The 25,050-nt window shown below is 44.4% G+C and overlaps 1 protein-coding gene across 2 annotated transcripts in view; it reads left to right on the forward strand.

The window, feature by feature from the left end:
* RPGR (retinitis pigmentosa GTPase regulator) overlaps nucleotides 1-25,050 on the forward strand; it is a 951,931-nt gene that overhangs the window by 750,983 nt on the left and 175,898 nt on the right. For both annotated transcript variants that reach the window (XM_069636551.1, XM_069636550.1), the window contains one exon: nucleotides 12,765-12,889. In XM_069636551.1, the coding sequence (XP_069492652.1) occupies nucleotides 12,765-12,889 (125 nt within the window). The remainder of the gene's footprint in view (nucleotides 1-12,764; nucleotides 12,890-25,050) is intronic.

The following is a 25,050-nucleotide window of genomic DNA, read 5'->3' on the forward strand; positions in this document are numbered from 1 at the left end:
TTCCATGGTTTAGAAGCTGGAATAAGAGTTCTAGCTGCTTGTTTGAAAATTGCAAGTTTTGTTTTAAACCAAGAAAAATGTAATAAAATGACATTGAATTTAAGCTGAACTCAAAGCCACCAAACCAGTTCCACAGCTTCCCCCAGCAAAAGGCACCTCCCTTCTGCTTCCCACCAAGGCCAGGAAATCATTCCTTTGTGAGAATTAGATCAGGGGAGGAGATCGTGGGCTGCTCTGTGAAGGGGACAATGGACTTTCTCTGGCTGAAAATATATGCAGATTGTGAAGTGTCAAAAATGGCCTCTCCCAGAAGGAAGGGGGCGGATTGCTTCAGAGCTGCCAGGAGGAAAAGGAGGTGGGGACAGACAACCATTTGTCGATTCACAAGCACAGAAAACATATTTTTAAAAAGACTGATAAATGAATGTGCAAATTTGTAAAAATTATAGAACAGCATTGTTAATGTGATTTTTGGGTGCACATTTTAAGAGATGCCAGAACTCTGTGCGATGTTCTGGGAAGGCACAGTGAAAATTCTGGTTTTGCAGCAAATGTATTTATGTCAGAAGCATGAAACTTCACATGCTTATGCCCATAAACAATGTGCACATGTGTACACATTTTTGGACAAACTAGATATTGTGTTCCGGACAAAAAGTGCGAAATTCTGTCAAACCCAGACCCAAGATCCTACTGCGACGGGGCTTGGAAGAGCATTTGCTCCACAAAATATGTGATCTAGATATGCCATTTTAATAAAGTTTGCAAAATTGTAAATATGTATTCTACTAAAAGTAGATTTTATGTTCAAAAGCCAAGGGGGGATTCTCTGACTCATAAACCCACATCATCATGGTGACTCCCTGTTTTCTCCTCCAATCAAGGGAGAGAACAGACTCTAGCCAATAGACTACCTAGGGGGTGCGCATAGGATAATTCAGCATACAGACCCCTTTATCAAATGCATAAATATAGACAGCTGAGGACTTACAAAAACACAGATAGATCCACCCACCATCCCGATCTTGGCGAAGCACCCTGAAGGAGATCCATCCATACTCCTTGTTCCAGACTCCAAAAACTTTGCAAGGAGAAAGGCTCATTGCATAGCTGAACCACTTTCAGCTGGGCCCTAACTTCCTGAACCCATCCCACAAACTTAAAGGGCAAACGAAAGAAACAGCCAGGCTGTGCTGTAACTGCTTGCCTGCCAAAGAATTATCTTCATAACCAACAAGGGCAGATTAAACCCAATCCTGTGCCGCGCTGTGCTGTGACCAGAGAGCCATTGCAGATCTAGTCCAGTCGTGCTGTGCAGACCAGAGCGCCTTGTTGTCCAGTCCTGCCATGCAGTGTCCAGAGCACCTTGCTGATCTCTGAACCAGTCCAGTCCGGTGTGCCCAGCAGTCTGTCCCAGAACCAGATCCCCGACGGTTCAGTTCAAAACATTTGTAGTCAGTATCCATAGGATAGGACTGTCAACAGCCTATGTACTGTCCCTAGCAATCCCTATCTAAACCCATCCTCTATTATATTCAGAGCTGCATTGTTAGAAATATTTTTGAATTGCCTGAACTCTCTCTCTCATCCCTATTATCTCCTTCTGTATTAGTAGTTTTAAACCGATCTTTGCTCTGATATATTTCATCTGTAGAAGGCAAGCGTCCCGGCAGGCAAAAACCTGATCCAGAGGCGCCCTGGTCTGGTGGCTGTGCTGTCATGTAGTATTTGCTTCTTCATAGTTCATACGTAGTGTAAAGAAATCCTGTTTGTCTTAAAAGCGCATCCCTGTTTTCTCATTGTTGCACCGATCTAAAAAAAAAAAAAATGACCTCCACGAAAACGTCCATAACATCTTCAGAAACTCTGCTAGAAACAAAATTTCTGCTTGTAGCTAACATCCTAAGCTTTCCATAGAACCAAAAACCGCATCTCAAATCCTTATAGTTCTCCCGCGATCGCGATTAATGTGCGCAGAAAAGTTTGCCGCAAATTTTGCCTTAGGAAATTTCTATAACGTGTAAAACAGCTTTCAATTGCACCCGCCCTCAAAATTAAGTTTTCACATTGCTTTTTGCTCTCATATCATTGCTAGTGTTTGTCTGTAACCAGATAAAGTGGCTCCCATTCGAATTTAAAAATTTCAGTGATTTAAACCATTTTTAGTGTTTTGCCCATTGCATTCAAAGCCAATTTTAAAACCATTTTGACAGTTTGCCAATCAATTCTGTTTCTCTCTTGTATTTGCTGGGGGGAAATTGGGATTGATATTTGCTTGAATTCTGCATTCCTGAAGCCTGTTCTCTCTCCTCCTATCTCTCTACATTGCATATTGGGGGTTGAGCGGTGTGCAGGGGGAAAGGTATTTGATTTGAACACACTCCCACAAAAGTATTATTGCTGTGCTGCATTGTTTTTGTTCATTATTACTCCTGGTGATTAAAGAGATTGCTTAGTGTGACATCACCCCATTGGTGATTATTGTATCCCCATTAAAAATAGTGTGATTATATTGTGAATATATAAATAAATATTTTAACTTTGCAAACCAGCCTGATTCCTGGTTCAGTGTGACCGGGGGGGGGGGGGGGGGGGGGGTGGGGGTTCCAAGAGAGGGGCGTGATAAAAGTGGTACATCGTTCAGAATAAAATAACTTTTAAATAAGGATTTCAGTTGTGCATTACACGCTAGGCATTGACTTAGGTGACAATCCGGATCGAAATCACTTACACCCCACATATATAAAAACCTGGTGAGGGTACAGTCCCTTCACCCCCTATTAATATTCATGGAAGGCATTTTTGTTTGGGTTAAAGATTTGACATAACAGAAGAGGGAGCTGGTGATTTAGCCAAGATCAAAATACTTTGATCATGTAGGGACGCCCAGACGAGGATTCAGATCATCAGGTTCCATAGTCAGCAAGTTGGGAACTTCGCTACATCGCCACCATTCTGTCTCTTCTTCTTTATTTGGTATATCATTGCATACTGGTGTTGAGCTTATTTATAAGCATTCATTTTGGAGAATTAGGGAAAGAAGGAATAATTGTAGAGAAGTAGGGAAACCAGGATTAGAATCAGTGACATTATTTCACTACAATCGTAGGTCTTACTAGAATGGCCTCGTACAGCCCTTGACTACTCAGTGGCATCACAGAAATACATTAAATGATTCCCAAACACAATGACAGATACTGGTATGCTTTTTTAACAATATTTATTGGAAACCTGCTATTTCAGCAGGTTAATAAGGGTTTGAAATCTGCACCATTATTAAAGGATTATTAATTTAACAGATCAGCGGTCAGGTTGGTTGAATCACAGAGGTTGCAAAGCAGTCCATGATGGTTGCAAGCGGAAACCGATGAGTAGCGATTGCTATACCAAAATGATGCCAATGAGTGTAATCCAGACCTTCTGGTTCCAAACTCTAACTTAGCCATTGCCCTGTAAAATTTGTAACCTGTCTTGATATTATATTGAGCTTTATCGAGAGAATTTGTGAGGTGCCAAATGTCACGTGTTTTGGTCAAATAGTAAAGTCTAGACTAGAACGTGAATCTTCATGAAATCAGGATCTTTGCTGCTAGGATGCAACTGTGCCCTCCCCTCTCCTCTCCAGCAGATTTGATTTTGAATAATGTAATAGGAATTTTTACTGCAACCCTTACCACTGTAGTGGTCTGCAAGCATGGAGGTGTGCTTCAATAGACATTATGTATTGTTGTCTGAGAAACCTGAAGGTGTCTCCCTAGCTAGTCCCCGGGATCTGTCATCCAGGTGGCCAGGACAAGGCCATCACTATTGGATCCAGTTCCTGGGGGTGGACCAGTGAAGGAGGATCACCTGGATGGAGGTCCTCACGGAGTGGGAATGGGACACAGACGGGTGAGATGCGGTATCTCCATTCTTTCAACACCTTTTCCCCATCTTACCAAGTAGCACATTCAGAACCACTGCCCCCCCTTTTTCGACACACACTTTTGCATGACACACTAGAGAACGGACTAACACCAGAGCCGTTTACCCGACCTGACCCAATACAAGAGTCAGGCAAAGTCAGGCAGTTGATCAGAATCACACCCACCTGACAACCCTTTCCCTTCCCCACAGGAATAAAAGGTGGAGCAAGAGAGCACAGTACGAGCAAGGCTGACAGCACGATGAGACAGCTATCCAGACCCGGCAGTTCAAAAGGAGGAGAAAGGTGGCAAACATCGAGAGGTGACGAGGAGAAACATGACCTTGCCCTCTTAGACAAAAAACCCTGCAAACCCTCTGCTGAAAGAATCGTAAGGCCGAGGAGAATAGCACAAGTGTTCTATAGCATATGTTAACAGTACCCAGAGAGTATCAACGCTGATAAACTGGAGCGAGGGAGACTCTTGCTTCAGTGGTACCGGCCATGAATCCAGTTAAAGAGGAACACAAAAGCGGTTCATCACAGCCGGTGAGCTGAGGGGAGAGAACATAAGAACCAGGCTGTGGTGAATGAAAGTCGAAAGATGGCAAAGTAAGAAAAGCTTAAGAAACAGTAACATTGCAAAAGGGAGACCAGCTGTAAAAGAGCCAGCACCATACACACCGAACACCACATGCGCAAGTTGCTTGCTCAGATCCCTACCACTGAAATATCCCCTGCTGCCCGCGACCAGCTGGACTCCCCGGTAACACTGGATGAGATAGTGACGGCCATCTCGAACCTGCCCAAAGGCAAGGCGCCGGGGCCCGATGGCCTTACGGCCGAGTTTTATCAAGAGCACGTGGCCATACTGGCTCCCAAATTACTCGAGGTCTGGGATGAAGCACTCCGCTTCTCCATCCTCCCCCCGTCCATGCGTGAAGCTGTCATCACGGTGCTGCTCAAATATGGCAAGCCGGACGACGAGTGCAGGTCCTATAGGCCTCTTTCCCTCATGAACCTAGACACGAAAATTATTGCTAAAATCATAGCGAACCGCTTTCTGCCCATTATGCCATGTTTGGTCCATAAGGATCAAGCAGGCTTCGTCCCCGGCAGGTCCACCTCCCATAATATCAGGAGATTGTTCAATGTTATGTCCCATAGAGATCAAGACGCCCAGGCCGTGGCGGTCACTTTGGACGCTCAGAAGGCCTTTGACATGGTCTCTTGGAACTACATGTGGCTGGTGCTGGAGACATTGGGCGTTGGCCCAAACATGATCGGGTTCATTAAACTACTATACGCCTCCCCTGTGGCGCGAGTTAGGGTTAATTCATTGACATCTGACCCTTTCACACTCTTCAGGGGTACCCGGCAGGGCTGCCCCTTCTCCCCGATCCTCTTCGCTCTCGCAATTGAGCCAATGGAGGATTATGTCCGTGCTCGCCATGCCCGCAAGGGAATACGGTTGAAGGATGACCCCGAAATCATATCTTTATATGCGGATGACGTGCTATTATACATTAGAGAGCCCACGACCCACATTGACCCCATACTGAGGGACATCACCCGCATCGGCACTTACTCTGGCTTCACAATCAATTATTCAAAGTCAGAGATCTTCCCGCTTACTAAATCTACCCAACAACCCACCACTGAGTACCCCCTTCGTTGGTCCCCGAACGGTGTCAGATATCTGGGTGTGCAGATATCCTTAACTAAATCCACTTTGCTCGCCGACAATTACTCTGCCGTGGCACAAACGGTTAAGGCCAAGATGTCAAGGTGGCGCTCTCTCCCATTGTCCATGGCTGGTCGGCTCGCTCTCATTAAAATGATCCTGCCCCAAGCTTCTGTACACTTTCGGCAATGTTCCTATATGGCCTGGGAAGGGTTACTTCGCTAAACTGCATACACTATACGCACAGTTCCTATGGCACTCTGGTGCAGTGCGTAAGAAGTGGACTGACATGGCGCTCCCTTATAAACAAGGGGGGCTCACTGCTCTGGATCTGCTACTCTACTGGACCGCGGCCCAGGCTCAACATGCCACTCACTGGTACCCTGGCTCCCCAACACGCCTGCATGTCAAGTTAGAGCGACTTGCGGCCGCTGACACCAACATGATGTCCCTTATACTACACTGTCATTACACACCTGACTCTCCTATTGACTCCGTCGGTGCGACCATTCATGCCTGGAAACGCTTGCTGTATCCAACGGCCGAATCCCCCCCTTACTATAAATGGATCCCGGTGTGGCGCCTTTCTGGCCTGGAACCCACACATGATAATGCCTTAGCCCAACACTGGGGAACTCTGGGTTATCAAGCACTGTCCGACTTCTACCCAGGAGGTAGGTTCATTGACCCCCAAACATGGAAACAAGGGCACACCAGATCCGCCTTGGAGACCCTTCAATACTATAGACTACGGGCAGCGTTCTGTACTACATGGCCCTCATTTCCGGATGAGCCCCCGGATAATCCGGCGATCGCATACATTGCCAACTCAAGCGGCGCCTGCGGTGTCGTCTCTTCACTATATAAGATCCTTCAGGAGTCCACCACAGTCCCAGTGCTTAGGGCGCGCGACGATTGGGCGAATGAATTGGGCCTAGAGATATCCGATGGCGCCTGGGGCGCAATGTGCCTACACACAAAAAGAGTCTCCCTCAATTTCCGTCACCGCGCCATGCAGTACAAACTCCTCAATAGGCTCTACTATACCCCACACAGGACCTCGACATTCACCCGCACCGCGGCGGCCCTGTGCCCTCGTTGTGGGGCTGAGGAAGCTGATCACCTGCATATGTTTTGGACCTGTAGGGAGCTATCTGGGTTTTGGGAAAGCATCTTGAAAACACTCTCTGACATAACTGAAACTGTGGTTGACCCTGACCCCCTGGCGGTTCTGTTTGGGGTCTGGAAAACCGATGAAACCAGACGCCTAGCTAAATTCCTAAATATAAGCTGTATGATTGCCAAAAAGTGTATACTCCAGAGCTGGAAAAGAATCTCTCCCCTGGTCTTTCAGAAATGGTTGCGTTTACTCACCTGGTCACGAAATTGTGAGGAAGAATACTCGTCTATGCTCCCCGCCCAATCTCGCCCCAGGAATATTTGGGCTGAAATGCTTACTTTAGCATCCAAAGCGAGGGCACTCCCGAATCTGGACTGTCCCCTGCCCCGCCGGGCTCTGATCCCACTGCGTGAGGCCCTACTTTTTTTTTGCTCCTTTTCAGGTACCGCTCAGTTGTTAATGTTGTGATTGCTGTATCCTTCTTGGTGTGCTGCTCTATGATGTAACTGCTATGCATTTGTCGCCTTATGTGTGTGCCTTGTATACCTCTGCCATCAAAAATAAAAGTTAAACAAAAAAAAAGAGCCAGCACCATGTGGTCAATCCCTGTCTGAATGAAACTACAGTTACCAGAAGGCTGTAGGGGAGCTGTCAAGATAGGTCAAAGTGGTTATACAGGAGGTCAAGCAAAATGAGTCGAAAGCCTTTGACCTAAGAACTGTGAGAAAGCAAAAGAAGGGAATCCCGCAAGCATTGAAAGCAAATGCGAAGGTGAAGTTGGCAAGAGTGAACCCGGCCGAGGGATGCCCACTGGAACTGTTTAAAAAGACATTGAGATTTGTGAAGGAAAGAAAAGCCATAGTGAACCCGGTGGAGGGAGGCTGAAAGTAAAGAGGACTGAGCACACAGAAGAGGGGTACCCAAGGGTGAAGAATCCTCACCTTAAGTATAACCAGGAAACAAACTTTCTTTTGATTGAAGGAACTTTTGTTTTGTTATTTGACTACGTTAGGCCCTAAATGGCAAGAGACTTTCAGGAGAAACAAGACTTGGCCATCAAAGGTCCTGATAGCTGCTAGTGAAACTGTCATCTCTTGCTGGGGAAGCTCGAGACTGTACTGTGCTCCAAGATCCCACCTTGCCCTGAGCTCAAACGTGGGGAAGGGAGTCTCAGGCTACTGCACCCTGACATAATATTTGAGAACTCTTCTTTCTTTTCTTGAGAACTATCCCCTTTTTGTATTAGTTGCAAGGTTTGACAATAGGTTTCTTAGTGTAGGCCCTTTTTATTTGACACATCGCCACTAGGACTGCCTTATTTTTATTTGATGGTCGACGCTTGCTCCCATCGTGGATTAAGTTTAGATTAGGTGTTTTTCCAACCTGCATACAGTTTAATAAACACCCTTTAACTGTGATCACTTGTATCTGTCTTGTTGCCACCATGAATTCCTTACATATGGTGTCAATAATGGGATGTGACTATTGAAACTAATTGGGGAACCCTACAATTTCAAAAACATAGTCAGAGAGCCTCTAACCCTTCCATCACCACTAAGGAATCAATAGGGTTTGATATCTGTAGCAGGAGGGAAGCTATTATACCCCCTGGGAAAAGAGGAATGATTCCTATAGACTTGGTTTTGATACCCCCTGTGGGGTGTTGCATACAATTAGCCCCAAAATCTGTTTTAGCATGGAAATTCGGGATGGATGTCCTAGCGGGCATTATTAAACCCGACTTTAGGGGAAACGTGAAGGTTCTCTTACAGAATCATGGCAAAGTCCCTTTTGAGGTACGTCAGGGAGACCAAATCGCTCAGGGAATTTTGGAAAGGGCTTTGTTCCCGCAGTTCAAAGAAAGCGAATCAGAAAAAACAGAAAGAGGTAATTTAGATTTTGGCGAGGCTGATAAATCTCTTAACATCGAAGAAAGGAAAGGAGAAAAACCCATCATCTATCCCGACCTATGCTTTGCCCAGCGAAATGATCCACCCCGCGCTGAAGCTTTTTTACAAGCAATCCCAGAATAGAAGGGAAGTCCCTTTTTCTTCTTAAAACTTGGGTTACTTTACTGAACAGAAACCTCCCCAGAATGTTTTATAAAGACCCAACTAGTAATGATCCAGCTTCCTAGAAGCCACCGAAAGGTTGTGCTAGAGATTGCTCATTCCCATCTCAGAGGAGGGCATTTGGGGCATGTTAAAACACAGGCACATATTAGTGGAAGGTTTTACTGGCCAGGTATCCACGCCGATATAAAAATGTTCATACAAACATGCGAAATATATCGAAAGACCAGCACGCACATCCCAGTACCTACCCCTCTGAATCCACTGCTGATCATAGAAGTCCCCTTTTCTAGAATTGTTATGGACATAAAAGGACCTCTAGAAACATCTAAATTTGGCAACAAGTATGTCCTGGTGATCGTAGATTATGCAACCCGACATTTCCGATGCGAAATAATACCACTCAGCAGATCCTAAAACATCTTCTAGCGTTTTTTTCTAGGGTCGGTTTTCCCAAAGAAATACTAATAGATCAAGGTTTGAATTTTATGAGTAAGCTTATGGCCGAAGTCAAAGAGCTACTCCACATTACCACCTTGCGAACTTCGGTGTACCATCCACAAACAGATGGTCTAGTAGAAAGATTCAATAAGACCTTAAAACAAATTCTCTGGAAATTGGTAGACAAGGACGGGAAAGACTAGGATTGAATGATCCCATAGGTACTATTTGCCGTGAGGAAACCCCCCCAAGCTTCCACAGGTTTCTCTCCCTATGAGCTACTCTGTGGAAGAGAACCGAGAGATGTCCTGGACATGTTCTAGGAAAAACAAGAGGAGGCTCCCAATTCAATATCACAAAATGCCATTAGAATGCGAGAACACAGGAAGATGTTGCAGGACTTAGTTTGTACTCGTATGGGAAAGGCCCAGTGCCAACAGAAGGCTAATTATGATTGAAAAAAGTAAATTTAAGATCTATTTCTATTGGACAGAAAGTACTGGTCCTCTTAACCACCTCAGAACAAGCTTGTTTCGAAGTGGCACAGACCTTACGAGGTAATAGAACGAACAGGAACGTGCATGTAGAAAATAGCCCAACTAAACTGAAAATGGAAGGTCCACTTATATCACATTAACCTCTTAACAGTGGAAGGAGAATCCGTCAGCCACCCATGCCAAAGTACTATCCTGTCTGGTTCCGGAAGATATAGAAACTTTGTGTTAATTCCTTCCAAGTTTTCTATCCAACAACGAGAATATCTAAAAGATGTAGTGGTCTCGTTCCCTGATGTATTCTCAGAAAAACCAGTAAGAATAAAAGGTACATACCATTATATTCGAACCCCTAAGGGCAAAGTGGTTCACCTAAAACCCTATTGTCTATCAGAGGCCCATAAACGGATAGCGATCGAGGAAGTTAACAAGATGCTGTAGGCCAATATCATTGAGCATTCCTCAAGTCCATGGTCCACTCCTGTCGTGTTGGTTACAAAACCTGACCATTCCTGAAGATTCTGCACTTGACTTTTGTCAAGTGAATGCCATGTCCGCTTTCAATGCCTATCCCATGCCACGCATCAATGACTTAATTGATAAACTTGGAACAGCCACCTATCTATCCACCCTATATTTAACCAAGGGGTAGTGGCAAGTCCCTGTATATGGGCAAGGTAAAGAAAAAACTGCATTTTCAACGCCTTTAGGATTATTCCAGTTTTAAAGTCCTCCCTTTCGGCCAACACGCTGCACCAGCTACATTACAACGCCTCATTGATACCAACCTGCAGCCCTATTCTGATTTCTGTGGAGCTTACATTTACGATATCATAATGTATTGTAAGAACTGGGAGGATCACCTCTTCCATCTTTATACCCTCATGAAAGTCCTTGGGAATGCTGGCCTAACTGCTAATCCAGCTAAATGCAGATTGGCCTAATGAGCCGTGAAATACCTTGGCTTTTTCGTAGGGAATGGGAAAGTACAGCCCCAGTATGAAAAGGTAAGTTTGTCCCAAACTTTTCAGATAAAACGGCCCAGCTGACAGATAAACGTAAAAATGCTGAACTTCAGTGGAACGATGATGACAAGATGTGCTATAACATCTTAAAGCAGATGTTATACCAAAATCCAATCCTAAAGGTAGTCGACTTCTCAAAAGAGTTTGTGTTACAGACGGACACATCCCATACAGGGTTAGGAGCCGTTCTATCACAAATTTGTGACTGACTAGAACACCCCATACTATACACCAGTCACAAATTGTTCCCACGTTAAATAATTACTACATGGTAGAACTAGAAGCCATAGCTATCAAGCAGGCCATTATCCATCTTAGGTACTACCTATTGGGATGAAAGTTCACACTGGTTACCAACCACTTACCTTTAGTCTGGATTAGCCAACGCAAAGAGTCCAACCCTCGAGTCATGAAATGGTTTCTAGACCTCCAGCCCCATTGTTTCACAGTGGAACACCGGAAGGGAAAAGACCAGGGAAACGTGAATTTTCTTTCCCGGTTCCCCTGTCAAGCAAATGTGGCTACATCGCATGGAGGAAGGGTATGTGAGAAACCTGAAGGTGCCTCTCTAGCTAGTCGCCAGGGATCTGTCATCCAGGTGGCCAGGACATGGCCATCGCTATTGGATCCAGTTCCTGCGGGAGGACTAGTGAGGGAGGATCATCTGGATTTGAGGGGGTCCTCAGGGAGTGGGACACCGACGGGTGAGACGCGGTATCTCCCTTCTTTCAACACCTTTTCCCCATCCTACCACGTAGGGCATTCAAAACCACTCCCCCCACCCCTTTTTCTGGCACAAACACTTTCGCACAACACACCAGAGAACGGACTAGCACCAGAGCCATTTACCTGACATGTACCAATACAAAGTCAGGCAATTGATCAGAATCACACACACCTGACCCACAGGGATAAAAGGTGGAGAAAGAGGGCACAGTACGAGGAAGGCAGACCGCACGACGAGACAGCTATCCGCCAAAGCAGTTCCTCCCAGCTGATGAGTCGAGGGGAGAGCTGATAAGAACCGGGCTGTGGTGAATGAAAGTCACAAAATGGCAAAGTAAGAAAAGCTTAAGAAACAGTAACATTGTAAGAGGGAGACCAAATTCAAAAGAGCCAGCACCACGTCGGTGCACAAAGGACACAAAGCAGATCAAGTAGGTTGCACAGTATGGATGTTTGTCAGTAGTCGCCATTTCCACTCGATATGACCCAGGGGCTGGGTCATATCGAGTGGAAATGGCGACTACTGACAAACATCCATACTGTGCAACCTACTTGATCTGCTTTGTGTCCATAAATTGAGAATGAACAACACTCAACCTTCACTTAATCCTATTTTTTCAGATTCAATAAAATGAAATTTCTGCCTGGAAAATGACCCTGGGAGTGCTGTTTTTACTCCATGAAAAGGGAAGAACTGGACAGGTGTGTAAAAGGAGGCAGAAAGTTAAAGGAGGTGCCGGGGGATCCCCCTGCAAGAAGTAAAACAAAATACATAATAGTGCTTGGGGCACTTTCACTGGCAGCATTCCCCAGGCAACTAAGTCATATAGAACCATTTGTTGAGGACAGAACAATTACCCTGCCACACTCTGATGATGAAAGTATCCACACTGCTGTCATAGAAAGGCCTGTGTGTCACTGATTTGGTGACCAGGAGGTGACCATCAGCAGAATCTAAAGCTGTTAACTAGCAGGCTTTGCCTTCCAATATAGCTCCCCTTTCTGCTGCAGTATGTAAAACTAGGCGCCTGAGACTGCTGCCTTCACATGTCTGCAAACTCAACCGGGGGAGGGGGGAGGGGGGGTTCAGGAAATGTGCAATGACTTCTGACTACTCAAAGTTGGCTTCACATTTCTTCAACCTAGGGAAGAGGCTCCACCACTGCCCTCGTAGCCTTTAAACATATCACCTGTCCCCCAAATGTATGTTTTTTAATCTGATAAATTTTTTGGCAAACTGATATATTTTGTTTTTGAAGCCTAAGGTTCACCTCCATTTATGTCCGTTTGTCTTGCAGATCGTGGCCTTTTGTACACGTTTGGAGATGGAAGACATGGCAAGCTGGGTCTGGGAGAGGAAAACTTTACAAATCAGTTTACACCTACACTGTGTTCCAATTTTTTGAAGTTTACTGTCCTCTTGGTAAGGTATTTGTCCTCTGTTGATTTTGAGTGTGCTTGCATCCTTGTTCTGAATACTGTGTAAGTCATATTTAGCAGTTTCGTTATGTTCATTGTTTACTATTTCATCAAAGAAATAAGATGTTTAGAGCAAATTTCAAGATGATAGTTTGAGGTTGTTTGTTGCCTTTGCAATACTTGCTCATACTCCCCAAATAGCATGTTAAGGGGATTGTGTTTTCCTGCTTGCTGAGGAAGCATGCATTTTAGGTCCACCTCCCCATGGTGACTGAACCAATGCTTTTCAGACCACCCTGCTTGAGTAGATTAATCTTTATGGCTTTTGGGTCCCGAAGCGCAAACATTCTTGCCCCACCCCCAAACCAAATAAATGAAGGGATCCAAGAATCTCTGTTCACCCATCCTAGACCCAGTCAACACTCATACCTTCAGATGCTGCCCTTGTAGCAATCAAAATAAGCATGGGAACCCCTTTCATTAGTACTGACATCGGAATGATCAAGTGGAATTAAAAGGACAACATTAGAAGCCCACATTGCGGGCACTTGTGATCTAGCATATGTACAAAACATTTGTTAACAAGATCAGCCGTGCTGAAGGTATACAGACTGTGGTGTAGATGCAAGAGAGCACAAACTGCTTGAAAAGGTGCACCTGTCCCAGCATAGATCTAGAACTCAGATTCAAAATGACGAGAACTGTACATGCACCAGACCAAATGTTTAGAGTTATGTGTTTAAACTGGGGAAGGTACACATCTGCTAGCATGATTACGGGATTTAGACTGAGAGCTAAGGGAAAATATATATATGCTCTATCTCATATATATGACAGGCCTTCAAAGCTATGAGGAAAGTACATGTAGACCTTTCATAGATGCAGGATACAGATTAACAGCCTCACAGAATGTGGGGGCCCTTAAGTATGGATACTGTAGATTAATTGGAAGCAGGGAGAAAGGTACATATACCATACTATACTAGCAAAGGTATATGATGCAGGTTGGATGTTATCAGAAAGGAGCATATGTCTGAATATAGACCGAGATTATCAGATGGCCATAGTTTTCAAATCGTGTTGTCATGAATGTGCCAAGAAACAAATGAATCAGTGGTGCGCAGTATATTGATAAGTCTCTATTATTAAATATGTGATGTAATGTAATTTGTCATTTGGATAGCGCCTTTTGCCATTGGTATGGTCTCAACACTTTGTAAGTGAACTATCTCGGGAGACCGAAGTGGAAGGTGTGGGAACATTTGCCGCAGGAGTTTAGAATGTGTGTGTGTGTGTGTGTGCGCATTTTATTCAATACGAGGGTGGGTATGGGTGTCCAAGTCCCTACTAGCTACCCATATCGAGCTGGCCTGTGAATGGGTGTTTTGAGGTCATCTGGAGCGTATACCAGTGTAAGAGACTCATTATGTTTCCATTTAGAATGGATTTTTGCTGTGGCGGATAGCTGCATACTAATGGCAGAGGTGTTGTGTGAAGTGTCATGAAAAATGGTGTATGATTGCAGATGCTTGAAGGTGGGAGGCCTTACCTTCGGCTATTTTCCATAAGCATGGAGTGTGGTACCCATGTGTCCTGGCTGGTTTCTTGGTTTTGTAGCTGTTTTCATTGTCACTCTGTAATTTCGTAGTGGTTCATTGCTGCTCTGTCCTACCGGAAAGGAGGTTAACAGCTCAAAGAGGGCATGGTTTTTCAGGGCGGAAGGGGGAATAGCCTGATCTTGAGGGCCCTCCGGACAGCAACATGATCCTCAATGCGTTGGATGGCATAGGGAATAGAGTTCCAGGTTGAGGGGGCTTGGGCGGAGAAGGAGATCCCCCTATTCTAGTTGATTTGAAGGGAGGGATCACAGGCTGGGAAGAGTGTAGTGCCTGAACAGAGGTTTCTGTTGGGTTGGTAATGGGTGAGTTTCTGTTGAAAGTATTCTGGGTCTGGCTTGTGGTGGGCACAGTGGGTGATGCACATGACTTTAAAAAGGCACGTTGCCAGACAAGGAGCCAGTGGAGGACACGGAGGGTGGGTGTGATGTGCTCTCAAGGGCCAAGGTCACAGAGGATCCTGGCTGCGCAGTTCTGGACCCGTTGGAGCTTTCTGAGATGATATGCAGGGGCTAAGCAGCTAAAATCAAAACTGTGGCTGTACCTGAAATGCAGCTAAATACAGAACTGTGATTATACTGCAAATGCAGCTAAATTCGACACTTGTGGCTATTGTGAGGAGGTGTTGCAAGAACAACTTGGACACAGTGGTGGAATGCTCCTTAATAAGTCTTTATTCCGTTCTCAGTGAAAAGATTGTTTTAAAAAGAAAGGTTGCGTTCGAAATATTGCTCTGTGACAGCACATAGAGGCCTTTCTAAAGTGAACTGTCACGCCCCTGCCGCACACAAGTGCGCGCAGGGGCTGATAAGCTCTGCAGGACCAGAAAGCAGAGGGCGAGGAGAATTGGTAAGTGTGTGTGTGTGTGCGCGCGCGCGCGCGTCTGTGTTTGTGTGTGTTGTATGTATGTGTTTTGGTTTAGGGGCTGTGGGAGTCTGGGACTGAAATCCTGTGGGAGTGTTGGTGTGGGGGCTGAGCTGGTGCTGACATCCCGTGGGAGAGAATGAGGGTGTGGGGAAGGGGAAGGGGAGAACCATGGGGGACTTGGGGTGTGAAACCCCCAAATATTATTTTTTTTAAAGGGAAAACCTAATTGTACAGGTCTCAAGAGAAAAATACCTTTACAGTGACGGTTTTCCCATCAAAAGAAAATAGGTAAAAGTAAATCGGTCTTTTTCTATTGAGACCTTTAAAAAAGGTAATTTCACATAGAACCCTTTATTCATCCAAAACGAAAGGGGTTGGGAAAGCTGCCTCGCTATCCCTAGTGCTCAGAGGGGTTTCCCTGCCTCAAAGGACTGCTAATGAAATTGTCAGGGAGTCCCAAATCAGTACGTGCCACGTCTATTTGAAATATTCCTCGCATTGAAAGGACTGACCTTAGCATATGCTACATCTGTTTGGAATATTCTTTGTATCAAAAGAACTGACCTTGAGCACAAGACACTCCCCCAAAGCTTAATCCTTAACTTTTATTCTCAATAAGCAGCTCCAAGATCAGGATGGTTGCACAATACCTCCCAAGACACTCTTTCGAAGTGGCCTTCATTCAAGAAACCCATCTTATTCCCTCCTTCGAACACAAATGGGGTGCCGATTGGGGATGTCGCAGGTATTTCTCTTCTTACTCCTCCTATGCGAGAGGGGTAGCTATCCTGATAGGTAGGGGGGTCAAGTTTCATCTGGTCTGGACAGTGAGAGACGGTGAAGGGAGGGCCCTGCTTGTGTGTGGGATCCTAGAGGGGGTACTGGTGGCACTGGTGAATTCATATGGCCCAAATGTCGACAATGCCAATGCTTTTGACAGGGTGATGGTGCAGCTGGCCGGGCGCCAAGGTGCCATCGTGTGGAGCGGGGACAGAACCGGGATGGGCCAGGCTCCTGTGTCCAGGGCGAGCTTGCAGGTGCAGGAAATATGCAGGATGTACAATCTTGTAGTCGGGTGGCGATGCCAACACGGGGGATGAACAGGATTACACCTTCCACTCCTGGGTTCACAGATCCAGTTCTAGGCTGGACTACCTAATGGTGTCACGCTGAGAGTAGTTAAGAGAGGGGCCATTCATGGCAATTCAAACCTAGTGCAATGCAGGACCCAGTGTTCTGTCAGGAATTACAGGAGGAGATAAAGTTCTTCCTTCAGCGCAACAAAGGTTCTGGCTTCTCGGCTGGGACACTCTGGGAATGCCTTAGGTGCTATGTCAGAGGGGTGTGAATGGCTAATGAAAATGGGATTCTCCGGGGCATCAGAAGAGACCTTACAGCGAGGGAAGCTCGGCTCAAGAATTTAGAGGCTGAGTATGCATCCACGACAGACCCCCGGTCCCTGGCAGAGCTCCGTGAGGAGCTGGATAGGTTCAGTACCAATGCTGTGCGGGAAATTCTGTTTCTGGGTCGGGCCATCAGATAAGTCAGTACGGGGGGGGCAGAAACCAGGCGCCTTGCTTGCTCGGCTATTAGTGGCCGATAAGCAGCCTACCCATGTAAAGTGCATTAGAGACCCCGCAGGGTGGGCTTGTGTATATGGAAGAGGATATTGCGGCGGAATTTCGGGCGTTATACAAAAGTCTATACGGATTCAGGTACTAGCAGAATTCTGACCCCTGCGACAATATCTAGAGGAGGTCGAAATGTACTGGGTGGAGTCACCGCTCCATGAGCCTCTCAACCGGAGGGTCTCATTGGAAGAGATTCTGGCTCTGATTAAGGAGCTCCCAGGATCAAAGTCTCCGGGGCCCGATGGCTTAACAGGGGAATTTTACATGGCGTATGCACCCATCCTGGCTCCGGTGCTCCTGCGGGTATATGAGGAATCGCTCGCTGATGGGACACTGCCCCCCACACTGCGTGAGGCAAACATTGTACTGTTACACAAACAGGGGAAGCCAGCAGAGGATTGCGCCTCGTACCGGACAATTGCTCTAATTAATGTGGATAACAAAATAATCGCTAAAGTACTTGCTAAACGGCTGCTCCCTCTGATGCCCGGCTTGGTGCTGGCATGTCCCTGGGAGGAACACCATGTTTGACCTTTGCTGCTTCTTCAGGGTTCTTGCAGTGTTTGTACAAACATCACGGTCGCTGTTTTTCTAGATGCCGAAAAGGCCCCAGACTCCGTTGAATGGTCCACCTGTTCGCGGTACTCCGGAAGCTAGGGCTCAGATCTTATTGTATTAAACTAGTTTCTCTACTATATATCAACCCACTGGGGAAAACTGTTGTGGGACGGGCGAGCTCCGAAAGATTTGAAATGGGAAGGGAGACGCGGCAAGGATGTCCCTTCTCCCCACTCTTATTTGCCTTTGCAATGGAGCCTCTAGATGCGACCTGCAGAGCGCCATATTCAGAGGGGGCTGAATCTTGGACCGCACAGGCTGATCATCTTTCGGTATGCAGATGATGTGGCCCTATATATCGACAATCCTACTGACAACTTGAGCCCCATGATGCGGGAGGTCCTCCAGTTTGGGGAATTCTCAGGTTTGAGGATCAATCGTGACATATCTGTGATGTTCCTCCTCAAAGAGGAGACACAGAGGTTCGAAGATGATTTCGGCCTCGGGTAGGAGTCTTCCGGGGTCTGTTACCTGAGGTGCAGGTGTCTTAAACTCTGGATGACCTGTTTCACGACAACTACTGAAGAACAAGTGGGTAGCTCTAGGAGGCAGTGGCAAGATGGCGGACGCTCCCACTCACGCTACTGGGCCACATTTCCATCGAAATAATTGTGCTCCCCAAATTTCATCAGGTAGCTTTTTCCAGCGTCTGCCTGGGCTCAATTAATATGTAGGTGGGGTACCTGATTCAGAGTGCGCTAATACCAACTCATAGAATAAGCGTGGTGAAAAAAATGAAAGGGTGTCTGTTGAGCTGCAGTGGGGGTACAAAAGGTGGTTAACCCTACCCACCCTTAACAAATGACGAAACTAGTTTTTCCCCTCTAACACGCTCAACATTTAACTGATAAGAATGATTCAATAATGCATAACTAAACATCAAATTGCCTGTGATCAGTGCTGAATTTAATAAATGACAATTATAGACATATCATTGACTCAAATCAAATACACAAAATGTGTCAAAAAACGACCTCTTGTCGTCATGTATGAATCACAAATAGTACCAATCAAACTCTTAATACATAACACTTGTCAAACACATTGACCAAGTTGTGCATCATACATTGTACATCAGATTTACGAATAAGTATGTACTACCAATGTTTTGCCCGTCTGAAAATACAAGATATTGCATCAAACCCGCAATACCTAAAGCCGACACATGTTTCGACCCATTGGGGTCGTTATCCGGGCCAATTAGTCACACTAGAACTAAAAACAATTCAGTACAGTTCTGTGTGCGAAACAAGAGACTGAAGCGCCTTCTTAGGTATATTGAAATGTCCCTGTGAGGAAAGAGGAAGAGTCAACAATAGAGTTGTTTAGAATCTTGTGTTTTCACAAATTCCATTTATTACACACGACACATCAAACCCACAATGGTATTGTATATATTTAATTAGGCTGACTTGGTGGATATTTATATGAATAATCCATTCTAAGTTTCTCGTGGGGCCTGCCCTAACAATAAATATATTTCTGTGTGCATTGATAAACCATGCAGATATGCCCCTAAAGATCAAAGTCCAAAAAACAGTAAATAAGACTGGGTTCCAAAAACATCCATTGCGAATTACCTCAAGCTAGTTATCCATAGCACTAAAACCGTCCAAAGTGAATCCAAACAAAGAGGCTGGTGTCTAAGGTTAAAGTCATTGCAGGTGACAATTATGCTCCCTGTTGAATAAACAGTACCTGGTTAGGTATTTGCTGATTGACTGGACATTAACTTTCATGTCTATTCTCTATGAGGTTGATTGACTATTTTTCTCCCATAAACACGCTAAAGAAAATAAAAGGGGGTTTTGCAATTAAAAAAATATATATATTCTTCAAACGTTAGCGTATTTAACAGATTCATGTGTGTGCGAAGCATTCACGACTAACCAACCAAAGCTATTTTGGGGGAAGTTTGCCTGAAATAATAATACGCCATGTTCGTAACACTTAAAAGGAGCAATCATTATATTGAGAGCTGTTTGAAAACAGGACATGCCAATACAGCCTAACAGCATCGCTGCAGTTCTTTTGTGTACACATCCACGCACGAGTACAGTAGCTTTGTGTGTGTTCAAATAACTGAAAACAAATGCAAATGGTATTTGGTACCTTATCGTATGCCTGAACAATATAGGTGGTAAAATCAACCGCTTATTACTTTTATCCGAATAATTGCGTCATATAGCTGCTAAATCAACAGCAGCTTACCTTGGACATCCGCCGTTTCCGGAAAAGGGAAATAAATGCATCAGTGCGCGAGCACTGTTAATACACTCGCAAACGCCAGTCCGCGCTCGCACTCTTGCTTTTAACCATCTGTGTCAGGGTCATGTGATGAATCACATGACAATTCACTATGGTCACTATGATAACATGAGTCGACGGGTAATTGTAAAAGCAATAGATTTGTTTCTATCACTTGAAGACTATAAATATGTATGATGTTTGTGAATAAAAGAAAGGCCCAATTAAAACAGCAAAACCCATACAGGCACTTGATACTTTTGTATGCTATTGTTGGGGCATTCGAACTTGTATGAATTGCAATTTAGTCGAAAATGGTTTCCCCTCACCAGGTGCATTTGTAGATACCTGCATTTTTGTTATGTAATCCGATTGTGAACACGTTGTAACTCATATGTTAGCAACTCATTTAAACCCTTGTTTGATACATTAGTGGTTCAATGCATTTAGATGTTATTCTTGGGCGCTCCACCTCATTGTGGAGATTTAATTAATTAATTAACAGGACTAAGCATTCCATTAATGTTTGTCCTGTTGCTTGACATGAGTGCTGTTTCCCACTTATATAACATGTACTGCCACCCTCACTATATCGCAAAGTGTACTTATTACATTAGAGACCTGGTTTATGGACAGAAAGTTTTGTGTAATTATTGTTGTGTGCTTGTCTCCTGAATTAATGCCAAAAAATACATTGTAAATCTAAATATTGGACCTCAAGGTCAGAAAAACACATTGAGCTCATGCTCCTGATTAAGACCAAGTTTCAAACAGCGTAATTGACAAATAGTTTGTGCTTCTAATTTGCGAAGTTGAAGCTGTCGGTCTCCACCTCTGCCATGTGGCTTAGCCAGCTTGAGTCCCACGAAGCAAATATCTTGGCTGTGGTCTTGTTGGTGTTTAGTTTGCCAATGTACAGCAAAGGGGAGTTTAGGATCTTTAATATTTAGATTCGCCAAGTGTTCATGTATTCTTATTCGCAGCTCCCTAATTGTACTCCCAATATAGACTTTTTTACATACACATACAATTCCATATACGACAAACTTTGTTTTACAATTGATGAAATCAAGTATTTGCACTTTTAAGCCACAGTGGCACGTGAAGATCTTAGTTGGAGATAATGCTAACTTACAGAAGTTACACATTCCACATTTATAGAAACCTGTGCAAGGGTTACTGAGCCAAGAGATCTGTTGCATGGTGTCAGGGAGTAGGAAAGAGGGTCTTCATTTGTTCTGAAAAGTAGGCGATTTGGTGAATAAAATTCTTGGTTGATCCGAAATATATTGTGCAATATCCTTGTCTAGTTTTAAAATATACTGTTTTTTCAGCATGTTGTATATAGTACTACTGTCACTAGAATATTTGGTAATGAAATTAACATACTCAGGAAAATCTCTTGTAGTCGACTTTTCCTTATTGAGTAACTTGTTCCGATCTACCTCATTGGTGCTACTCTGAGCTTGTTTAATTATTTTTGTTGAGTACCCTCTTTCCTTAAATCTGGCACCAATTAACTTAGATTCTGCTTCATAGCCTTCATTTGTACTGCAATTTCAACATGCTCTCAAAAACTCCCTTTTAGTACATTATTAATCATGCTTCTTTTGTGATTGCTCGATTCATGAAGAATCACATTTGCCACTGTTTCTTTCTTGTGTGTAAATGTCTGAATTGAATTTGCCTCAATGCTGATGTAAAGATCCAAAAACTATGTGTTTGTCATGTATCTGGCCCGTGAATTCTATGCCAAAACTGTTTTGGTTAAGATGTTACAGAAAAATGTCAAATCTCTCTCAGGAACCTCGCCAGATAAGCAGCACATTGTCGATGTACCTTTTCCAGGTATGTATTTCTCTTGTGAATTCCTTGGTCTGATATATATGTATATGTTCAAAATAGGCCATAAATAAGTTGGCTAACAAAGGGACGTATTTAGCACCCATTGCGATCCCGCTGATTTGCTGGTAGTATTGTTTGTTGAAAATAAATTGATTGTGACTAAGTGTGAATTGAGGAAAACATTTGATCATTTGAACATGACTGACATAAGAAGCTGAAAAAGTTCTGAAAGAAAAATCTATAGTGTCAATTGCTAGCTGGTGTTGTATGGAAGTATACAATGCCTTGACATCTAAGTTGGCTAAATAAAAATGCAGCTGCCAGACTCTTTTCTTGAAAATGTTAAAGTGTGTGGGTGTAGTGTCCTTGAGATTGTGCCGCTTTTTCCAGCCGATCTCCTTAATAGCTGAGTCCACATATTCTGCAAGCCTTCGGTTGCCCCTCCCTGACCACTCATAATCGGTTGCACTGAAGGTAAATGATCAAACGCTTTATGCACCTTTGGCAAAAGGTAAATAGTTGGCATGAGAGGTTTAGCTCTAACAAGAAAGGATTTTTCTTGGTCTGTTATTAATCCTTGGGAAAACCAGTTTTGTACTAGGGACTGCAGTTCTTTAACTGTTTCAGTTGTAGGGTTAGCATCTACTTTCCTTTAACAGCCGGTGGTTGAAAGATGTTCATTGGCCATGTGAATATAATCTTGTTTGTTGAGGACAACAATGTTGCCCTCTTTATCGGCTTCTTTGATGGTAATATGTGTATCCTGCGCCAATTCTCGTAGCGCTATTTTCTCTTGTTTGGTTACATTTCTTTTTTTACAACAAAAACCTCTCATTTTCCCATCGATATGTTCATGTATCTCGTTGGAAATTGCCTGGTAAAATGTGTCTATTACATTTTCCACAGTAAACGGTGGCATGAATTTTGAACGTAACCTATGTTCATGAAGATCGATGTTTCTTCGATGTATACCGAACTCACTTTGGATTTCCATAATAGATGTGGACGTATCTTCCACTAAGCTTGTCAGCACCTGCATCTGCGTGGGCTCATCCTCGATTTGCTGTGGGCCGGGAAGCCGGCAAGAGTGGCGTATACCACGCTAATACAACCAATGGCAAGGGGGGCTTAGCTCTACCAGATCGAGAACGGTACTACTGGGCAGCGCAAGCACACTTTCTTGAGCACTGGTATGCCATTCACTTTGTGAAGCCACATGTACAGGTGGAGAGGGCACTTGCCGCCCCAGACCTGCTGCGTGAGAAGATTCTTGGGGCCCTCCCGGGTATCACCTAATACCCTCAACATTGTTCCGATAACCTGCGTGGTTTGGAAAAAAACGCCAGGTAAATTGATGTTTTCATTCTGTACTCGCCTCTCCTTCCGGTACGACACATGCCCATGTTGGCCACGACGAGCGAGCGTGCCTATATGCAGTGGGTGGACAAGCTTGGTATTGTTAACTTTGGGGACTTCTTTGTTGGGGGTGAGTTTCTCTCCGTTCAGCAGGCAAGGGAGTGAGGGGGCGACTCAGCCCTAGACTTTTTTCTCTATTTCCCAATACGACATGTGCTCAAGGCATTCTTTCCACATTTCCCATGCAAATGCAACACTCCGCATGGCCACTATTGCAGGGTGTAATTCAATCCCAAGGGGAGGGCAGCTTGGTTTTGCGGATATATAGCAGCATTATGTCAGACGCGCTGTGGGAGGGGGTGACACCGGAGAAACAGTGGGAGAGAGCCCTGGGCAAGACCATAGAAGACGAGTAATGGGCATATATATTGAGACAGCCCCAGAAAGTATCACTAAGCTCTAAATTCAAGGTAATACACTTCAATGTCCTACCTCAAGTCTATTGCACCCCGGCCAGGCTCCATAGACACTTCCCTGCCGCACCAGCTACTTGTGCCATATGTGGCTACACACCAGCAGGATTTTTCCATCTCGCCTGGGAGTGTCCACAGAAATGAGCCTAATGGAAAGTTGTTTCCATTTTAATGGAGATTTCTATAAACAACCACCTTGGCACCCACATAGCTAATTTCTACATGGAGGCTTTTGAACGTAGTAAAATCATGAATGTATGTAATCCGTATGCAAGGAACATGCGGACCTGGAGGAGGTACATTGACGATATTTTCGTCATTTGGAACGGGACCTCCACAGACTTGCAGGATTTTTGCCTCTGGATTAATGACCAGGATAGCTTTTTGAAATTGACTTCCAATCACAGCAGTGAAGCACTCAATTTTCTCAATTTGACGATCACAGCCGATCATTTGTCAAAAACCCTCTTTGTAACTTCAACAAGCCAACAGATAAAAACTCGGTTCTGCATTACACCAGCTTTCATCCAAAACACGTGAGAGATAATCTCCCGTTGGGACAATTTCTGCGGTTGAAAAGGAACAGTAAGAGAAAAGAAGATTTTACAAGAGAGGCTGATGAAATGAAAAAACGGTTGTGTCAGAGCGGATACCCAGACGAGGTTACCGGCAAAGCTCTAAAAATGACCAAGGATAATCATAGAGGGGCCTTACTGGATTATAAAGACCGGTCATTGAAAAGAACAAAATGCTTGTGTTTGGGAATACGTTCAGTCATACCTCCAATACGATCAAAAAGATCATCTCTAAGAATTGGAATATTCTAGAGAAAAGTCCACAGCCGGTACCTAGACCGGTTATAGCATTGTAATTCTGGAAGGCAGAATTTTCTCCCTGTTCACATCCTATCCAACAGGATGTACTGGAATGCAAGATTGTACATGCATCTGTGAAAACTACCAGTCACCTGATCCAATGTTCGAGTCTGGTACAAGCAAAATAAGGGTAGGGTGACATACCGTTGGAGAGAATTGCCACTCTCTCTGATTTTGTCAGCACGTTTAATCATGCTGTGGCCCTGAGGAAAGTGGGAAAATAATAGACACCACTGAAACCGATAGGCCCAATCTGACCCTTTCCATAAAAGGAATATACCATAGCTATGGTAAAAAGGTCTCGAAGCAAAGGAATTGTTTTAACTCTCCACCTAGAGGGTAAAGGGTTCTTTGGAGAACAACATTGCACAAGAATTAGAATGGTACAAATGTTTGTTCTGGAACACCAATACACAGTGGTTTTACAAATAATCAGAGCAGACTTTTGTTTTGCATGATTTTTTATGGTGTGTGAATGCATAGCAAAGAAAAAGAATAAAAGTGAATATTTTCATTTGCAAAGCAAAACACACACATGTATAAAAAGTGTCTTTTAGAATTGATGGTGACTAGAACTAGATAGGGCCAGTTTTCTTGACCTATCTCCTCACCCTAGATAAGCGGCCCATCAGCGCAC

This window comes from Ambystoma mexicanum, chromosome 7p, assembly GCF_040938575.1.
Source record: "Ambystoma mexicanum isolate Mex_15411 chromosome 7p, UKY_AmexF1_1, whole genome shotgun sequence".
NCBI classification, from domain to species: Eukaryota; Metazoa; Chordata; class Amphibia; order Caudata; family Ambystomatidae; genus Ambystoma; species Ambystoma mexicanum.